Below are 20,621 nucleotides of genomic sequence, written 5' to 3' on the forward strand. Positions count from 1 at the left end.
CTTGGGCGCTTTTGAAAACATTGCCCATTATCAGGCATGCTAGTCATCTGCAAACATCCTGTCGGCAAGTAAACGCTTGCTGGAAAATTCCAAACAAGCTTTGATACAACGAGTTGCAAAAGAAACCACCACACTTGTTAAACAAATGTGCACGTTTTTTAATCACACTTTTTCTCCTAGCAATTAAAAGCAATTTGGCCTCTGCATGCTAACATCTCGGTCTCCATAGGCAGAGAAGATGCACAGTTTGACCTCAGTGATTTGCATCAATGTGAGTGAGTAGATAATTGGGCCTTGTATATACTAGCTGCAAACAGGACAAGAGACACAAGACAAAGTTGCTACAGAGGCTGGCTTTTCGAGGTGATCAGTAACATCCCATTGACTTCCAAGACTCAGCACCTCTTCAGATGAGGCCTTTTGGTTACCATGATTATTTATGTGTTAAACAATCTGATCGTTGCATGGCTCATACCTATGAGAAAACTCTTTATAACGATTAAGGAGGGCCACATGCCAGGAAAAAAATATTTTCCCACTAGGGAAAGGTCATCTGTGAAATTTCATGAACAATTGCCATGTTCTCTAAATGGCCCCTTTTTTTTGTAATTGCGTGTCAGACCAAGTGCACTCAAACCGTAAGCAGTGTTTGATACAAGGAGAGTGAAATGAGATAATCCATGTTTTCATCATTCATAGGCTGCTCTTTTCACAGGCCGTGGGCCGTACTTTATTAGGTTGAGCAGCTCGGGGCGGGCAAGAAAGACCCGGGCCTTTCTCATCAGTATGAGAATCACCCAGTGAATGGTTTCCAAGTGTTTACTCAGCATTTGTCTCGTGGTTCATCAGAGGAATGGGGAGAGGGGTGCCGACAGATCTTTTGTCCGACTGAACTGCCTGATGTGTTATGACAATGTTCCATGAATATGCAGAATGGCAGAAGGGATTAGACCTAGCACAATTCCCCTCTGGCATTTTTTTTTTTTTTTTTTTGCCTGGGATGTTCAGAGCTTTAAGGGTGACCTGTTCACAGTCAGGGCACCAAACATCAGATTTTCCTGTAGATAGGGGTGTAAAAAATCCCACACTTGTCCAAAGTTGTTAACATCTGACTGGAAGGTTGGCCAGTCTTATCTCATGGCCTTCTCTTTATAACGTTTCAACTGGCGCTAATGGCCTAATCAAAGGCATTGTTTTGTAGGAGACATGTAAATATTGGGGGGGGGGTAATTAACGCCTGAGTCAATCAATCACACATGGGGTTCAGGCCAGTAATAGCTCTGTTGGCTTCTGCTGAATAGATAGTTTCTGCTACTTCCTGGTAAATCTTTTCCTCTTGCTTACCATAGTCCTGGAGATGTTAAGACACAGGCTGGCCATGTCTACACTACAGTAGGGTGATCAGATGTCCCGATTTTATAGGGACAGTCCCGATTGTTGGTGCTTTTTCTTATATAGACATCTATTACCCCCCACCCCCTGTCCCGATTTTTCACACTTGCTACCTGGTCACCCTAACACTACAGTGATTATAGGGGCGTAGCTATGGTGCCATAGCTAAGCCGACATAGCCCTGTAGTGTAGAGACAGCATACGGTGATGGAAGGGGTTCTTCCAATTGATGTAGGAACAGCCCTCCCCAAGCAGCAGTCGCTAGGTCAATGGAAGCATTCCTCAAGTGAACTAACTTAATCTCTCTGCACCTCAGTTTCCCTATTTGTACAATGAACACCATTCCGGCTTTCCTCGGAGTGGTGTGGTGAGGGTATCTGTATGGGAATATCACCCGAACGATGCCACAGGCCATTCTTTCTCATGTGAAAACTCACTGATAGTTTTCCTGAACATCCCCTTTGGGTCTGACTTTTCTATCGCTTCCTCTTTACCTGCAAGTTCCCGGCCACTTGCCAAGACTGCATCCAGCCACCAATACCAGTACAAGGGCAGAGTCCTTAAAATCAACCTGTTTGCAGTTGAGCTAATTCTGTTGTTGAAACTACTTAACTCCTCAATAGCTGGCATGGTTTTGCTGCCTGTTTGTCATCTTTTCTCTTAGCCCCACATCCCCACTGTTATGTAAAGGCCTTAATACCGGTTTGCTGGAGGTCTGGGGTTCTGAATGTATCCTTTCACTGTCAGTGCTGTTTCAGTGAAGCCCACGCATTTCCATTGTGTAGCATGTGTGTTTACTCGTACTCTTTCTATTTAAAGCTAGATGTAACATGGGCCCAGGCAGGAAAAATGGGCATGTGTTTAAGCCACTATCCTTGGACTTAGGAGATGTGGGTTCTGGCCTTGCCTTTCTCACCTTGGGCAAGTCACTTCATCGCTCTGTGCCCTCAGTTTCCCCTCTGCAAAGTGAGGGGCAAGTTGCCTATTTATGACGATCATTTTAAGAATAATTTGTTTGAGGTTTTTCTACGTTTATACAAGGAAAGGGCTTAAGCAAGAAAACATACCACCGAGGAATAAAATCCATTACAATCTGAAAGTTCATTTGAAAGTAACAAAAAAAACTTTAACCTCACAACATGCAAACATGTTACATGCATCAATCATTGCAACAGAATTAAACACATTTAATTCCGACACCCTGTAATCTCTCACAGCCATCAGATAGAAATAAGAAGCCAAGTCGTTTGAAATGGAAAGCGAAAAGAGAGAAGAGAAAGTAAAGGAAACAGAGAGAGAGAATGAATCCATTGGGCATAAGTCAACAACTAACTAACGAGAGTTAGGAAGAAAGTTCTTCCATTGGGCAGGTTATGCCATTACTGTCTACTACAAAGTTTCTTGCCAAGTCCTCTGGAGAATCTGATACTGACCAATTTTGGAGACACAATACTTGACTAGATAGACCATTGATCTGATCCATTCTGGCAATTCCTCTGTTCCAGTGACCGAGATCCTTCTCTCATTCAACCAGTGTCACTGATTTAATTTGCATCCTCATTTGTTGCACAGAAATGGAAAAGTGCATTTATTAGTACTTGTAAAAGTGCCAAGAAATGGAGCTCCCACATCTTGGGAGACTGACCAAACAGATCTGACTGTCTTGAGCAGCAGAGGTTTTTCCCCTTTCTCAACGTAATCCCACTCTTCCTAGGTACACCCCCACATCGTCACTTTTTCTTCAGTGTTTGCAAACTCCAAATAAAGCATTCATCATTTATTATGCCAATATTGCTGATTAACTTCTTCAATCTTTCTTCCTAATTCAGCTCCCCCTCCCTCAACAAACCACTTGGTCATATTTGTTCTTTTTCCCTCTTAATTTAATTTCCCAGGGTCTTTCTGGTGTTGAGTTGGCTAGAAGTGCAAATAGTATTCTGGCAATGGTCTTAGTAGTAGTAGTATACAGAGAGAGACTATTATTATATCCTCTGTGTGCAGCCCAACATTGACAGGGCTATTTTTGCTGCCACACGGCTCCTATTTAATTTGCTGTCCACTGTCACCTCTAAGTCTCTCTCCCTGTATTGCCTATCTGTCTAGGTGATCACACCGGGTCCATTCCCATAGCGTCCTTACTGATTCTTTGGTGTCTCCCTCCCATCTGCTGTTGCCTATCCTGACCTATTAGAGTCCCTGACTGCAGCATATTATAGGAAGAAAAGAATTCACAATAAATCAAAGCACACTTAAAATAACCCCTGTAGTTAAACCATCCACTAAAACAGGCAGAACAATGTTTTAATTGTATTTCATGCAACGGAATCCAATTGTGTTACACACACACACACACACCATAATGTATAGTGGGGGAAACCTTTCAAATAGAGATATTGACTAGATGCCTCTGTAAGGACACTATTATGTCTAATAGTTAAATCACGGGACATCTGTAGTCTGCTCCTGTCTATGCTACTGTCTTGCTGTTCTTCCTTAGACGAGGCACTTTGTGCTTCACTGACTGTCCCATTTATAAACTGGGTAAAATTAACAATTACCGATCTATCTCAGAGAGCATGGTGAGGTTTAATTTGGCCAATGGCTAGCACAAAGGGGCCCTGGTCCATCACTAGAGTGCCTGGGTGCTACTGGAATACAAATCATGTGTTATGCGGAAGGTCAGACTAGGTGATCATAATTGTCCCTTCTGGCCTTGAAATCCATGTCCCCATTTAAATTGTAAAGTCTTTTATTGTAAGTGTCTGTGGTCCCTAGCACATGGAACCCTGTTTCTCAATGTGTCCCTCTGGACCTACCATACTATAGGTCATCAAAAATGCAGGTCAGAGTTGAGGTCCCCGATCTTTACAGCTACACAACACAACCTCAGTGTCCTTAAGGTTTACCCACCCTTGTTGATGGAAGAAATGAACATGTATGCCATCATTTTGGCATCTGCATATTTCACTGTACTAATGTGCTGGGAGGTGTGAGTGGCTGCTATCAAGTGGGTCTTTGGTCTACAGACAATCAGAGATTTCAATAATGCTGATGGATGTGTTAAGGCTAAAAGGAAGGAGTGATTAAGCCCCTTGGTGTAGTGATAGCTGGAAATGTTAGGACACTACCACCCAAGTCTTTAGGCTGCGTGGCAAAGCCTGAGCAGAGTTAAGCAGCATGGACTAACATGTTTTCTTGGAAGTAGTTGTTAGGGGCTAGGAGATTGCTTGGCAAACTGTGTGTGTGTGAGGTAGAAAGCCAGCAGATGGTGAGAAGCAATCGTGAGTGTGACCCTGAGAGAGAGCAGAGAGAAAACTCCATGGAATACAGGACTGACTGGAGAGGCAGGCTTGGAAACTGTGAGCAAGGAAACTACCTTGTATTGATTGTTTCCAGTGTGTTCAGGGAAATGGTACTTTGTGTACATTCTTTGTAAATAAAGAGGCTTGCACCAAAGATATACAAGACTGTATCATCAATTTCTCCTCCTAGTGAAAACAACCTGTCAAGCCCCCAGGTCTGAGTGGCAACAATACAAACATCCATGTTCCTTAGATAAAGTCATTGCTGAATGGCTGTTGCTGAGGTCCTGCAGGTAGAGGTACTTGGATATGCACCCTGCAGCGCATGATTGTCTATTCTAGACTAGTGATGGGTGAGCTATGAAAGTCCTCCAGGGCGGGTTCAACTAGGATAAAGACACCCAAGGATTTGGATACTCCTCCAAACCACTTGAGCCCGCCTAATTATGGTGGAAATCAGTGTTCTGATTAGCTCTGTTCCAGCTAGAAGACATAAAGAAAGAGGTCACAACCTTTAAAAATGGAGTGTGTGTGTGGCGGGGGGGGGGGGGGGAGTTAACCAAATTTCCAGGAACCTCAGGATATGCCCGGGTGGGTTCTCACATCTCTCAATAAGTGTATCCTTGGAGCAGAGAGACCGTCTCAGATCGGATGAATACAAGACAATATCGTGAGTCATGTTTGTCCAGTCTGTGGTGGCCAAGCTTACCCCTGAATCATCATCTGTCCTGCTTTATCATGGTGGAGGGGGGGATTAACACAGGCTTGTCTGGGGCATATGTGCTTTGCCGCCTACAATGCAGGTAGGTGAAATAGGAGTGTTTTAGCTATCTAAGTTCATCGCTGACCCCCTTACCATAGTAATGCCAGAGCCCTGTACAAGAGGTAGTTCAGTTCACAGGGACTTGGCTTTCCATATATATTCAATATATTAACAGATGGTTTGCACCAGGCTTTGTTCCCATCTGGCCTGCAGGTAGCCCACCTTTTACTGAATGCATCTATGTGGAGGAGGTGATGCCAGGGAGCACACACCTCTCAGGAAGTGAAGGAGTGGGCTGTCGCATCAGGAGAGCTCTCCCCCTTGGCAATGCGCACCCTGTGAGTGGAAGTCGATTTCTTGTCACTCGTGAGCTGTTCAACCTGTTTTTTTTTTTCCTCTTTGAGTCCTCAGGAGTCTTGTCTGAGGCTCTGTGTTTGATCCTGGACTGTTAGTGTATAAGGGACACCTTACCTTCCCCAGTGAGGCCATGCCTCCGTTTCCCCTCCCGTACTGTGCAGTATTCACATGCCACACAGCTGATGGTCCAACTAGCATCTCCCCTCCTGAGGCCTGGCTTGTTGGTACTGAATGCTAAAGCGCTCACCCCAAGTCCTTCCTGGACTTTCCCCCCAGCTCTCACAAGCACCCTTGGATCAGGGCTTCACAGCATCTCTCAAGCAAGGCTTCCCACTAATCTTATACCTGCCCCAGCTCCCTGGCACAGCTCCCTGGCACAGCTCCACTGGTCCCACTCCAGAGCCTTCACCACTGCACTTCTCCAGGCAGCTGTCCTTCTCTGCCAGTCTCTGGGGAGAGCCTCCTCCCAGCTCTTTCCCTGGTCCCAGCCTCAGAGAAAGGCATCCCCCGTACCCAGCCTGCAATCACCTGATTCTCCTCATGTGACCCCTCCAGTCGGGGTCATCAGCTGGGAGACCCTTCAGTCCCCTGATTCAGGGGGAAACTGGGCCCAAATTCCCTTAAAGGACAAGCCTCCCGGTGACAGATTGATACTACCCTGAGCCAGTATTGCTTTAGAATCCCTGGGGTTTTTAATGCAGAGATCACGAGCAGAGTATATACCATATAGTCATGGGGGAAATTCATCTCTGTGCAGAGGACCAATATATCTTGGGGACTTAAGTGGTGCATAAGTCTCATATTGGTCCCTGCATGAGGGTAAACTCCACCCATGATAACTGTTGGGTGTATTCTGCTTTTTAACTCATCAACAGGCCCCGTGCTGTCCGTACTGTCCAGGGGAGAATCTCACCTGATGTGAGTATTGCAGCCATCATTGTGAATGTCCTGAGGTGCCACACTAAAAGCAAAGCAAACCCCAGACTCTTTTCATGCCAGTGGAAGGTGCATGAATGGCTTGTTCTCCCAGGCCATGGGGAGAGGTTCATTAGGGAGGTGGATTAGAGAACCTCTAGCTGCAGGCAGATAGGATTTAGGGTGTGAGACAGGGAAGGAAATTCTCCATGACAGAGGTGTGCTCAAAGCCTAGAGGGCAGGAACTGGCCCTCTTGTTACAAATGAGCTATATTGCCCCTGGCAGCAGCATTACACGAAGAGACAAGACAAGTGGAAGCAAGACGACAATGGGAGAGGGATCGTAACTGCCAGCTCTGAAAGTATTAGCACTAGTGAACCAGGCTGTTAGAAGAGAGCAGCAATAGGCCACGTAGAAAGAGAAAGCTGCACTGTGACAGCCAGATTTCCGAGGATTCAGAACCCACAACTCGAGCCACATTTCCGAAAGACCTCTGCTCCCATTCACATTAATGGCACTAACAGATATTCATTAGACTCACGGTGCTTAGATACTATGCTGAAAGGTACCTTAGATCTACAATAGATAGATCAGACTAGCTCCTGGCTCCCCTTTATAACAGATGTTTAGACAAGCAAAGCAGAAAAACTGTATGGTGTGTACCTCCCATATAAATTGTACCAAAAGGATGCTCGTTGACCTATAGGAGACTGGATGTAGTGGGTGACTGGTCTTGGGAAAATGTGACGACCCAGATCCAGAGGACCAGATTGGTAGCACTAGAGCCTGAAGTACTACACACCAGGAGAGGTATGGCACATGAAAAGGTCTAGATCGTGAAACCCAGTTATTCCACATCACCCTGTTTTGGAGGGAGCCCTTCTAAGTGTTGGAGGTAGAACTAATCAGAAAAAGGGAGGGTGAAGTTTCCATGGAAATGTTGATTGGAAAGGAAGTTGGTTTCCATGGCAAATGTCTAGTTTTTCTAGTGAAAACTCAAAAGCTGAAATATTTCAGCTGACAACCAAAATATTTAAATTCTGCAGTGCCATGACAGTGTCTCATGAATGTTGTAGTTTGGGTGCCTTATGCTCCCTATAGTAAGCAGCCATGAAGAAGACTAAGTAAATGTGATACTTTACGTGGAGTGTTTTGTCCCACAGACCTGTATTCTCTCACTCATCGTCCATATACACTCCGCTGCCCTTCACCATGTAGGGCAGGGATTGCACTGTCATATGAGGACAGGGGTATCTTCCCCCCCCAAGGGATCACGGGCCCCTCGCGTCTGTGTCAAGGGATGTGGGTTGGGCAAGTAGAGATGCTGGCTGAAACCCCAAAAATATAAACTGAAAACCAAAAGTTTGGGAGGGTTTGGTAAAAATAAATAAATGGGGTTGTTGGTTATTTTTGGAGGCAAACCTGACACATTGAATCAAATGGGTATTTCTTGCAGAAATGTTGAGGTTGATATTTTTAAAGCCATTTTTAAAAGCAAAAAATGGTTCAAACCCGCTCTCGTGATGGCCTTCTTACACAGATCCAGACTGGTTTTGCAAATTGCTTTCTATATGAATCTTTTCCCTCAATATAGTACATGTTGGCTTACCAATATTTGCGTTGAGTCCCAATGATGGCCAGGGAAAATGAATTGTTCATGTCATTATTTAAAAAAATATAATTAATTTACAGGCAGTGAACCTGCAACCCAGCCCCTCATGACCCTCCAGACTCGCTGTGCTGAATGTCTGTGGTGACTCCTGATATTGGTTCATCATGACCCCCTTGGCTTGCATATATTGGATGCCATGGTGGAATCTTCACTTCCACATTGGGTGCAGGTCCTCAGAGAGTTCCTCTGGAGGTCGAACTGGGGCAAAGAGAAAGAGAGGACTTGTGACTTCCATCAGCACCAGGATGAACTTTATTTCCCTATCCATTGCACAGGGCAGGGATAGAGAGTGCAGTGCGCTGTGAATGCCTGAAGTGGTGGCAGGGAGGGAGAGAAGGTATTGCAGAAGCAGCACATCGCTGTGCCCAAGAGAGGCAGCTGGGCCCTCATTTCATTAAAGGGAGGGGGCATGGACACTGGATTTTTTGGGGTGTTTTCAGGGTCGGATTAAGGCCCGGGTTCTAATGGCCAGTGGCTCCAGCCCCAGCTCTCAGTGTTATGGGACTAAGCAGAATCTCTGCTTTTTTTTTTTTTTTTTAACGAAAACAGTAACTATCTAACCTTCATGTGGGTGAAGAAAAGCTTCATGACCTGAGTGTAAATGATACAATGGTGTCTTCCTGAGTCTGCAGAGAGCCTGAAACAACTGCTCTGAGGGGTGTAAGCTGCCCCATCTACCTCAATGGGATGTTAATTCCAAGCCCCACTGTTCTGGGCGGCTCTGTCAACACCATCCCAGCAAGGAACTGGGTGTGTGGCAGAGAGGAAAGGAATGCACTGGGCCTGGCCCCTCTCATCTATTCTAGCTGCTGAGGTAAATATTGAGGGACCCACTTGTTGCCAACCTGCTGCTCCTGGGTGGGGGGTCAGAAGGAAATTCCATGGCACTATCCCTGGCTATCTGGGATGGGAAAAGGACCCTTCTCATCGCCACACCAAGTGGGAGGTTGGAGCAGAGCCACCAGGGCCTGAGGTTGCTTTAATCTGGGCCTGGGTGTTTGGGAGCAGAGTGGGGTGACGGAGTCAGAGAGGCTGAGCTATGTACACAGAGCTAGAGAGAGATTTGCATTGGATGGGGAGGCTGGAATGTGCAAGCAAGCAAGGTAGCCCCTTGTCATCCCATCCTGGTGTGAACAGGTGGAGAGAAGGCACTTCCCTCCTTCTCCAGCAGGGGTAACCCTTTCTATGCTAGACGGCATTTATATCTTGTTCATTTGGCTTGAGTCAGGACTGCAGGATGGGGTCCTGTCATTCACACGCCCATGAAAAAGTGGTGGAAACACCGTCACGTAAGTCATTTAAAACTGAGCTAGAAAATGCTGGAGAACGTAATGTGAAGAACAACATCTGTGGTGTCAGAGGCTGGACTGGATGATATGAGAGGTCTTTTTTCATCTCAAATATTGGTGATAAGTTGATCAGTGCATACACTTCTATCCTCTATATAGTTCTATATTATTGTGGAACCAGGAGTCACCCCATGAAATTAATAGGCAGCAGGTTTAAAACAAACAAAAGGAAGTATTTCTTCACACAACCTGTGGAACTCATTGCCAGGGGATGTTGTGAAAGCCAAAACTATAGCATGGGTCAAAAAAGAACTAGATAAGTTCCTGGAGGATAGGTCCATTGGTGGCTATTAGCCAAGATGGCCAGGGATGCAACCTCGTGCTCTGAGTGTCTCTAGTCTCTGTTTGCCAGAAGCTGGGAGTGGAAGAGAGGAGATGGATCACTCGATGTTCTGTTCATTCCCTTGGAAGCACCTGGCATTGGCCACTGTCAGAAGACAGGATACTGGGCGGAATGGGCCCACTATGGCCATTCTTATACAGTGCATTAGGACCTTTCATATGTTTTGACTAGTGTATACAGAAAACAGCAGAGACTGTTCAAAGGCTGGACATAGACTAAACAGCATGTCTCCATAGTATATGTGCCCCATCCCACTTTAAAAACAAATACATAAACATCAGTGGTGATCTGAGCTGGAGTTTTCATCATTCTTTTGCTTTTTCTTTCCCATGGAGGACTTTTGACAGTTTACAATGCATCGCTTGGGATTGCAACCACAGGCTCTGGTTTCCATTGTGGTTGGCCTTCGTAATTTATGAACATAAAAAGTTATTGTACAGGGATAGACATCATGGGGGAAATTCCCATCAACATTTGTAAAGCCGCCATCTCATAGTGTTCTCAATCTCTCCTTAAAAACCCACCCCTGCTGTGATTCCTGCAAATCATGCCCCTCTAAGCTTTGGTCATCTCACTATGCTAGAACTTCTATTTTTCTGCTAAACTCTGTTTTCTTTTGTTACCCCATCCTCTTCCAACCTGTTGCTTTGGCTTGCCCCATCCACTGAGACCTGACATCTAGGCCTTGATCCTGCAAAGACTGATCCCACGCATTTAACTTTACGCAAGGTGAGTCGTCCCACTGCCTTCAAAGGGCCTACTCCTCATTCTTTTGAAGCCCATGATAAAACTTTCACCAGCTTCAGTGGAACTTTGATTTCACCCATTGCATATAAAGTTAAGTATGTTTTTCCAAGATCTGGGCCTTAGACTGTAAGCTCTTCACGGCAGCATCTGCCTTTTATATTGTACAGCACCTAGCCCAAAGGGGCCATGACCCTTGTTTGGGGTTCCCAGACACTAATGTAAACACATAATAATTAGTGAGGCCAATATAAGAATCAGCTATACAATCAGATTTTCACTCTTGATTCTCAATCTCTTTGTGGTTTAGACAAGTACAAGGACAAAGCAAATGATGAGAGAGAGAGAGAGAGAGAGAGAGAGTGAGTGAGTGAGTGTGTGTGTGTGTGTATATATATAAATAAAGGACAAGATACCTGCATAGAGGATTAGTTACCTTCCTCCCTCCCCGCTCCCACAACAAACCCCTTGCCTCCAGACTCCAATTAACAGCTAATAATGCTCTAAATCAATAGGCATATGAGTACTTGTAGTATGAACACAGCCACATTTTAGACATATGATCTGGGATGAACTTTTTAAAACCTGGGTCTAGGTATAATCTATAGTGGGTGCTGGGGGAATAGGGCATATAAGAAAATACATCCGTTTAAAATAAACATGGAGCTACATAAAAACCCTGTATATAGGGTATTTATTTTATTCTTTTGTGCTTTCTAGTGGTGTTTCAACCTACTTTCAGGACCTTATTGTGGGATTTCTTCCTAGCTGACTGAAGGCAACAGTGTCAAATTCTCCAACTGAAACAAAATTTGCCAACATTTAATTATTGGCTGATGTCAAATAAATAAGATAAGAAACACAATGATCTCCAGCTCTCATCCACCTCTGAGGTGAACATTCTAAGGGAAAGTGTTGCAGGTCAAATCCGACTTTTAGATCGTTAAGACCCATTTTACCTCTGTTTTATCTAAACAAAAATAACCGACACAAATACCCTTTAAACTAAGAAATTGTTATTCTGCCGTTGTAGAGGGGCTCACTCTATCTGCTTATAGGGCGGTCATCACCCTAGCATCTTTGCTCCTCACAATCATTCATGGATTTTATGCTCACAACACCCCTGCCAGGAAGGGAAATATTATCCCCATTTCCAGATGGGAAACTGAGGCAGTGGGTAGACAAAGTCTATGATTGGAACTGAACTCAGTTCTCTCCAGTCCTACTTAGTGCCTCATCTACTGAACTGTCTTTCCTACCCTTGCTCAATCCTTTGCAGTCTACTCTCAAGATTATAGACAATTCAAATGCTATGAGCTTACGTGCCACTCAAATTATTTGACAGGCATTTCTACCTGTCATGCTCTGTGTTGATAGAAAATCAGGAACTATAATGCATAATGTCCACCATGCTTTCTTAATGTAATGGCCCCTCTAGCTATTGTATTACATACACATTCTGTAACATTACATAGGAGATGTACATTCAAAGTTTGTAAATGTTTTCTTCGAATGCAATAGATACAGTTTTAAAGTATATTCCCCTATAAGGAGGACAGACACTGTTATTTATTGCTCATTCGTTAAGACATTGAAAACCAGAGCTAAGACTCGGTTCTTTTAGTATGCCTCCCCTCATGTACACAGCATTGCCATGTATGACAGTGAGTCTACATTGCTAGACACCCGCTCCTACGCTCCGTATTCAGGCATTGTGGAGACCAGAGTGGAGAGCCCAAGGTCGGACCCTGGGTCTTCAAATAAGCAGACACTTTTCTTTAATTTGTAAATATTTTGGGATCAGCTATTTACCTCTCTTCCGTAGGGTCAACACCACCTTTAGAAATGCCAATCCCCCCCTCTTTGAACAATCCCTTGCCATTAATACAAGCGAGGGAGACTTCGAATCACTTGTTTACAAATAAACGCATAATCGTTAACCCCCACCCCCACCCCCAGCAATGTGAGGGACGTTAAACAGCTGAATTATAAACTATCGTTCCGAAAACTGTTCAATCCACTCCGTTCCCTGTTGGCACTAACACACCTACCGCGGGACCCCTGTTAGCAAATCGCACGAGGTTGCATAAAATAAATAACTCAAGTGTTGGAGACTGTTTTTATTACTTTGATTTTTACACTCCCCCCCCCCTGGACTTGTGCCCCTTACAATGTATCTTATATTAAATCGTTTAAATACCGACGTGTACAATGAAAGTAACAAGAGATCGCTTGTTAGAAGTGTTACATTATCTTTTCAGTTGTTGTGCTCCGTGGTCAAATTAAAGATGTTTTTTTGCCGAACTGTTTTTCTGCCGGAGAAAATAATTACAAAATCAAAATTAACTGAAAACCATTCATTCAGTTCAGCACCACCAAACCCCCCCCCCCCCCAGCAGTTAGCAGGTGTACAGATTTCTCTAAAAAGTAGCAGATCCACTCTATCGAATGTCTATATTCATTTAAAATAAAGCGCTTGTGTAGATATTTGCAAATTATTCCTCTGTTGATTACACACAGACGCGGTTCTTGGTAAAACAACTGAACACCGGGGAAATGTTTGAAAATTTCAAACCTATCGAATATCCCAGTGAAACAGCGCTGGAAAGCTTTTTACAAACGAAATCTACAAAAGATTCAAATAACTGCCCCACGATGCCGATTGATTCGTGTGTTCAACCAAAGTAACCGCGTTTTCACTCTGCCGATGTCTTTTTTTTTTAATCTGCAACGTTTAACAAAATAAAATGTAAACCGAATAAAACGGTTCTAGGGTTACCCAGGTATTTCTGCACGGAAAAGTGGTAAATTTCTCTGCAGCTTCCAATGTTTGGTGTCAGAACACCCCCGCCCCAAAGTGTCCGATTTTAAATATGGTTTAAAACAACCTGTCCCCAGTGCTGGCTGCAAAGGGATACTTGATGATGGTTATCATCCTATTCTTGTCTCCTGTCTTTGTTTTCATGGTTTATCTCCTGCAGGAAATTAGGGTCCCTTCTTCAAGCCCAATTCCATCGGCACCTCCAGCGCTTTCCCAGCCGACTACGCTGGGGCGTGTAATTGACCAAGTGCCTTGGGTTTATTTAGGGGGTCGTCCCCCCTCCCTTTCCCCAGGCTGCTGCCAATCTGCGGTGCCCATCAGTGCGGCCAGGGGCAGCAGGAGAAGCCCCCGCGGACTGCACCTGGTGCGGGTCAGACACTCACAGGGGGGCCGGAGAGCGAGCGCCCCCGGTCGGAGGCGGCTCTCCCGGGGGCGGGCGCAGGGGGGGCTCAGGTGGGTGGGCACCGCCGCCCCGTTACAGGGTGACGCCAGCCGGCGGGGATATAAGGCCCCCGGGGGAGCTCCCCTCGCTCTGCTCCCCACCCGGCCAGCGCCTTATGAACCCGGCCAGCTTCTCCTACGTCCCGGCCATGTGCACCCCGCCCGGCTCGCCGGAGCCCGGGAGCCCGCCGCAGCAGCCCCCGCCGCCCGCCCCGGAGGAGCCGGCCGCCGCGGGCGGCGGGCGGCGGCGCAAGCGGCCGGTGCCGCGGGGCAAGCCGCCCTACAGCTACATCGCCCTGATCGCCATGGCCATCGCCCACGCGGCCGAGCGGCGGCTGACGCTGGGCGGCATCTACCGCTTCATCACCGAGCGCTTCCCCTTCTACCGCGAGAACCCCAAGAAGTGGCAGAACAGCATCCGCCACAACCTCACCCTGAACGACTGCTTCGTCAAGGTGCCCCGCGAGCCGGGCCACCCGGGCAAGGGCAACTACTGGGCGCTGGACCCGGCGGCCGAGGACATGTTCGACAACGGCAGCTTCCTCCGCCGCAGGAAGCGCTTCAAGCGGGCCGAGCTCGCCACCTACCCGGCCTACTCCGCCTTCAGCCCCGCCGCGCCCTACGCGCCCGCCGGCTACAGCCCGCCGCTGCCCGCCGGCGCCCCCTACCCGCGGGGCTTCACCATCGACAGCCTCATGGGCGGCGCCGAGCTGGGGCTGAGCCCCGCCGCCGAGCTGGGCGGCTGCCCCGAGCCCGCCTGCTTCCCGCCCGCCAGCCCGCTGGGCCGCGCCTACCCCTACTCCGCCTCGCCGCCGCCGCCCCACCTGCCCGGGCCCCCGAGCGGCTACTCCCCCCCCGGCAGCGCCCCGCTCTACGGCGCCGCCGGCCGCCTGGGCCTGCCGCCCGTGCGCGCCGCCGCCTCCTGCGCCGAGCACCCCGAGCCGCTCCTGGCGCTGGCCGGGCCGCAGTTCGGCCCCAATCCCGCCTACATGCGGCAGCCCGGCTTCGCTTCGGGACTCGAACGGTACATGTGACTCCGGCGCTGCTCTTCCCGGTGCCACTGGCGGTAGGAGCAGGGCCCATGTACCACCCTTTTCCATGTTGATGGGACACACAATGTACGTGAATGCATCTGCTTTTTTACTGTACATATGTAGATTATTTCATCCTAACACTGTACGCGCTGCGTAATGCGTTGTGCTGCATGGCACATGTCCCTGAGTGTGAAACACGTTGTGTGTTGCATTGCACATGTGCTATAAAACAGGTCGTGTATTGCATATGCATTGTACTGTCTGTCTCCTGTGTGCATTGATTGCCTAACACACTGTAGTGCACTGTATAATGCATTGTGGTGCATTGCACAAGCGCTGTATATGCAATGCGTTGCAATGCTCTATAGTGCATTTACAGTGCTCTAGCACGTGTTATGCACGATTCATTGCATTGGAGTGCCTTGTGTGTGAATTATGATTCACTGGATAATGCATTTAGTAGTGCCCTGTGTAAACCATTGTGTAAGGCGTTGTTACCTTGTAGATTTGTAAACATTCCAGGATGTCCCATTTCCCCCCCTCTCTTTGTTGGATTCATAACCTGGAACCAGACAGTTAGCAAAACTACTAGGTATGGGATTTTTTTATTACTATTTAAGACTTTACCTTTTTTCTTCCTCTGTGGGAAAAAACTTCTTTTTACTATTTTTTTAAAAAAATAACTTTTATTGTTAGAAAGGATTTTAAAAAATAAATCTTTCCTTTCAACTGTTTAATACTGCTCTTTTTTCAGAAACGGTTTTGAGGGGGTTTTAAAAATAGACTACATCAGAACTCAGCTGATTCATATGAGATTCATAACATTGTTTTAATTATGCCAAGTGCCTTGTGCTTTCATTTTTTACTGACACTTTTTCAGAGCTATACTCACTGTTTCAAATCTGAAGTCTGTTTTTAAATACTGGTGGTAACTAGCCGTTGTACAGCTTCCTAAAGGAAGCCTCCTAAAGCCATTCCGACAGTGGCCAATGCCAGGTGCTTCAGAGGGAACGAACAGAATAGATAAACATCAAGTGATCCATCCCCTGTCCCCGTTCCTAGCTTCTGCAAACAAAGGCTAGGGACACCATCCCTGCCCATCTTGGCTAATAACCATGGATGGACCTATCCTTCATGAACTTATCTAGTTCTTATTTGAAGCCTGTTATAGTCCATCCCCTGGAATCTTGAAATTGAGATTGGATTCCTTTCTGTAAGGTGTCCTCTATTTATCTACAATTGGATAGTTTTCACTTATGTAGTAGTGAGAATAATTCTCGCCACTGCAGGAGTCCTTGCAGGTGAAATTGTATGGCCTATGTTATACAGGAGGATAGACTCACTAGATGATCACAATGGTCCCCTTTGGCCTTAAATGTTGAATCTGCACACTGGCTGGTCCTTTGCCCTTTATTTATAGGGCTGTATCCTGGCATGGATTTTTGAGGCGAATTCCCCACTGATATTCTCCATGTTTTTTTACCCTAAATTTCCTACATGTAAATGTGCAAGCATGGGATTTTTCTCCTCATTGTAAAAAACAGGATTTATCTGCTACTCTGATTTACAGGAGCATTTGCATTGGAGCTGATTCGGTGAGTTGGTGTTCTGGGATGGGGCTCTTGACTCATTTGAATTCCCTGCCCAAGGGAGTTAGATGCCCAAATTCCAACTGACTTTCAATGGAAATGTGTGCACCTAATTCCCTTAGGCCCTTTTTGAAAATCCCATTCCTTATCTTTAGTTTAACCCTGTACAAACCTGTACTTGCCTGGATACACCGGTGTTTTAATGAATGATTGTCTGTGAGGGTCTCTCTTCTGGGGTGTTTGATTAGCATGTTCTGCATGCCATTTAGAAATTAACATTCATGCAACCCAGTCCACCTTCAGGTAGGTGCACCTGGCAATTTAGGAACCTGATCACAAGGGTTAGGTGGCTTTATCTGGCCTGTGTAGGTCAGGCTATCAGATTATCTGTTATCTCTCATCACTAGTCCCTCCTCACTCAGATTCACCTCTTCAGACTCTTAGGGATTTAAACTGCTGCTCATCATCATAGCATCTATGTGTCTTCTGCATAAAATCAATTAACAGTAGCCAAATCTATAGGGGAGATGGTGGAACAGAACTACTTTCTAATTCTTGGATCATACTTACCTTTTTTTTTTTTTTCTGATTGGGAGATAAAAACAAAACCCAGAAAGGTATTTAGACTATTTGTAAAATAAATCCATAAAGCTAACCACAGGAAGATATTTTATACCCAACAGAAGTTTGAAAAGGTTCAGTCTCATGTAAACAGTATTATCTGCGTTGCATTCCAAAGTTTATTTTTCTGTTTTTTAAATTTTTGAATGGAATAGAGAAAGGTAAAATGATCTTTCAGAAGAAAAATAATTATACGGGACTCTTGTAAATATGGCACTGTGGGATGTACGACCTGAGCCTGCAATCTTTGTTTAGGCAAAACTGCTTTGAAGTCTGTGGAAGTTTTGCCTTAGTAAGCCGTGGGGGATCAGAGCCATACACTTTCCTGATTCTTTAGCAATTATAGAGCCTACCTGCTTCCATTTGAAGTGAATGGGACTTTAATGGGAACAGGATCGGGACCTTCTGAAGTTGTGGAAATGAAAGGTGGGTTTGCATGGCAGATGGAAGCATTTCTTGGAGGATTAGAAAGAAAGGACCTGGCTTGAAAAAAAAGAAGGTATGGTGGAGGGATGGGGTCCGTACACATATATACAGCTCTCTGGGAACAATTTGATGAAACTCTGAACCAGACATGTTCCTCACTGTTATGCTAGCCCAGGGGTCGGCAGCCTTTCAGAAGTGGTGTGCCGAGTCTTCATTTATTCACTCAAATTTAAGGTTTCGCGTGCCCCTAATACATTTAAACATTTTAAGAAGGTCTCTTTCTGTAAGTCTATGATATATAACTAAACTATTGTTGTATGTAAAGTAAAGAAGGTTTTAAAAATGTTTAAGAAGCTTAATTTAAAATTAAATTAAAATGCAGAGCTCCCCAGACCGGTGGCCAGGACCCGGACAGTGTGAGTGCCACTGAAAATCAGTGCTATAGGTTGCCTACCCCGTACTAGCCTGAAGTGGTGCTATCAGAATCAAGGGTTAATCTGTGAGACTTCTGCACAGGGAGCCAAGTGGCAAATGCTGCCCTAGGTGGGAAGTGATGGAGAAAGGGCAGATGATAAGTCGATTCATTTCCAGTCACCCAGAAGCAGCAGGAAGGAAGCTTGCAGGAGTCGTTTGCTGGGGTCTGCGGGGAAACTTCTGAAAGGGCTATTCAAGTTCTTTGCAGCTTTGGATTTCAGCTCAAGTGCCTTTGGAGCCAGCTGGGCTCAGGGTGTCTGAGGGGCTGAGCTATCGCTCGCTCCTATCTTTCAGCTGTCTCCTTCCTCACACCATTGAAGTTGCATTTGGGGACACTTAACTTTTAAAAAATCAAACTGGGATCCACGCTGGAGTTTGCAATAGGCCTGTTCCACCCCTGCACATGTACAAGCCGTGATATTTGATTCCCTTAACAGGATACACTTACCGAAGGCTTAGCAGGAGTCTTTCCAGGCACAGAAATCTAGCCGCGGGCTTTCCATCAGACCAATACGCATCAGAGCTGATTGAATTCCAGAAAATGTGGCTTGTGGAATCAGCAGCTGACTGAGAAAACAAACCAGAGAAATGTGTCCGATAATAAAGCCAACATGTAGTATTCAACCACCTCTCTTAATAATATTCTGTTCTGGAGATTCAAACCTCCCCATAGCCAACTGTAGTCAGTGGAAAGATTCTCCACTGATGTCAAATGTCTCGGTCCTTATATTTAGGATCAGTCCTTATATTTACAAATAAAATGAAAATCAAAATGGGGGAAGCTCTTTTTTTATATTATTATTCTTAACCCTAGGGTGGGGGAGACTGTAGCCACTTGTATTTCGATGGTTGTTAAACTAATGTGTTCAGAGTATTTTCTTGATTAAGTTAATGTATCACCACTAGGCTTTTAAGCTTTCATTTCAAAGGGTTGTTTACAGTTCGGATGAATCTAGCAAATGAGTTGGATTAAAATGTCATGTAGGGCATAAGCCTTCCAGGGCCATGGTGGATTTAAGCTTTGCAGAGTTTACATGTGGCCCACGAGCCCTCCTTTGCTTTACTGGCTTATTTTTAATGAGCCTCTGTATGACTTCAGTGAAACAGGAGCAATTCTCACCGGTTGTGAAACCAAGTCTCCGATAAAATCCTCCCCTCTTTAGTTAGCACTATCCACGGAATTCGGGCTATCTTAAGTAATGACACTCCTAAATCATCTGATCTTGCTGCCGTCGAAGTAATTGGCAAAACCCCTCATTGATTTCAGTGGGAGCGGGACGGAAGAATGAAAAATGCAGAGACTCCTGGGACCACTGAAAGTAGCCAGGGGCCAGATTTGTAAAGATATTTAAGCACCTGACATCCTTAAATTCAGTGGGAGTTAGGTGCCTAAATGCCTTTGAGGCTATAGGCACTAGTGGGATTTTCAAAAGGTCCCAATTGAAATTGATGGGCGTTAGGTGCCTAGATTACTTTTGAAAATCACACTAGACACCTGAATACCTTTAAAAATCTGTCCCTAAGACAAGAGGCATTGTAAAGTTATTTTAGTATTGTATTGAATACAGGATCTGATCCTGCTCCCACTGGAGTCAATGAGAATTTTGCCACTTGAAATCAGAGCAGAAGCAAGTCTTAAATGTTTGCCCTTCATTTCAAAAGTGACTAGTGATTTGGGGGTGACCCTGTCTGGGAGGGGGGTACCCAGCTTGAGACACCTTAAAGCAGTCGAAACATATAATTGGAAATCTTGAGTGGCTTATATTTCTAGCCTGCAAATGGTGTTTTCAAAGGGTGAGGCAGTTGTCTTCATAATGCCTTTTGCACCTGGGAATAGTCTATTTCTAACTAATAAAAAAGGGGGAAGGTTTGAAAAATTCCCTCCTGGCACTGTGTGAAGTACAATAAAAATATATTGCTTAGAGGATTTATGTGGATCACCCTAGAAATGTTAGGCCTTGTGTATATATGAAAGTTGCACTGATTTTAACTAAAATGATAAATTCATTTAGTTAAATCCTTGCAATTTTATGCATAGGCAAGGCCTGACACTGAGATCGTTCTTATCTTTGCTCAGTAAACCTGATGATTTGTCTTTAAAAAATGCATCACTTTTGTTCATCGTGAGAAAGAAACTAAGCTAAATATTCTAGGTCTGCTAATGGAACTCAAATAATAGAGGGGTTGGCATGTGGGTGAAGGTGGGTTTATAAATGTGTAACTAATCTGAAACCGAATCAGTAGTTGAGCGGGCTCAGTGGATAAAGCCTGGACTAGGAACAAACAGGAAATCTGGGTTCTCTTCTTGGTTCTGCTACAGGTGGGACCTTACTTAACCTCTGTGCCTCTGTTTCCCCTCCCACCCTTTTGTCTGTTG

The 20,621-nt window shown here is 45.4% G+C and overlaps 1 protein-coding gene across 1 annotated transcript in view; it reads left to right on the forward strand.

Moving 5' to 3' along the window:
* Positions 1–14,152: 14,152 nt before the first annotated feature.
* FOXE3 (forkhead box E3) overlaps positions 14,153–20,621 on the forward strand; it is a 31,117-nt gene continuing 24,648 nt past the window's right edge. Inside the window, exon 1 of the mRNA XM_065553791.1 lies at positions 14,153–15,218. Within this exon, the coding sequence (XP_065409863.1) occupies positions 14,217–15,134 (918 nt within the window). The 5' untranslated portion in view covers positions 14,153–14,216 and the 3' untranslated portion in view covers positions 15,135–15,218. The remainder of the gene's footprint in view (positions 15,219–20,621) is intronic.

Source organism: Chrysemys picta, chromosome 8 (genome assembly GCF_011386835.1).
Source record: "Chrysemys picta bellii isolate R12L10 chromosome 8, ASM1138683v2, whole genome shotgun sequence".
NCBI classification, from domain to species: Eukaryota; Metazoa; Chordata; order Testudines; family Emydidae; genus Chrysemys; species Chrysemys picta.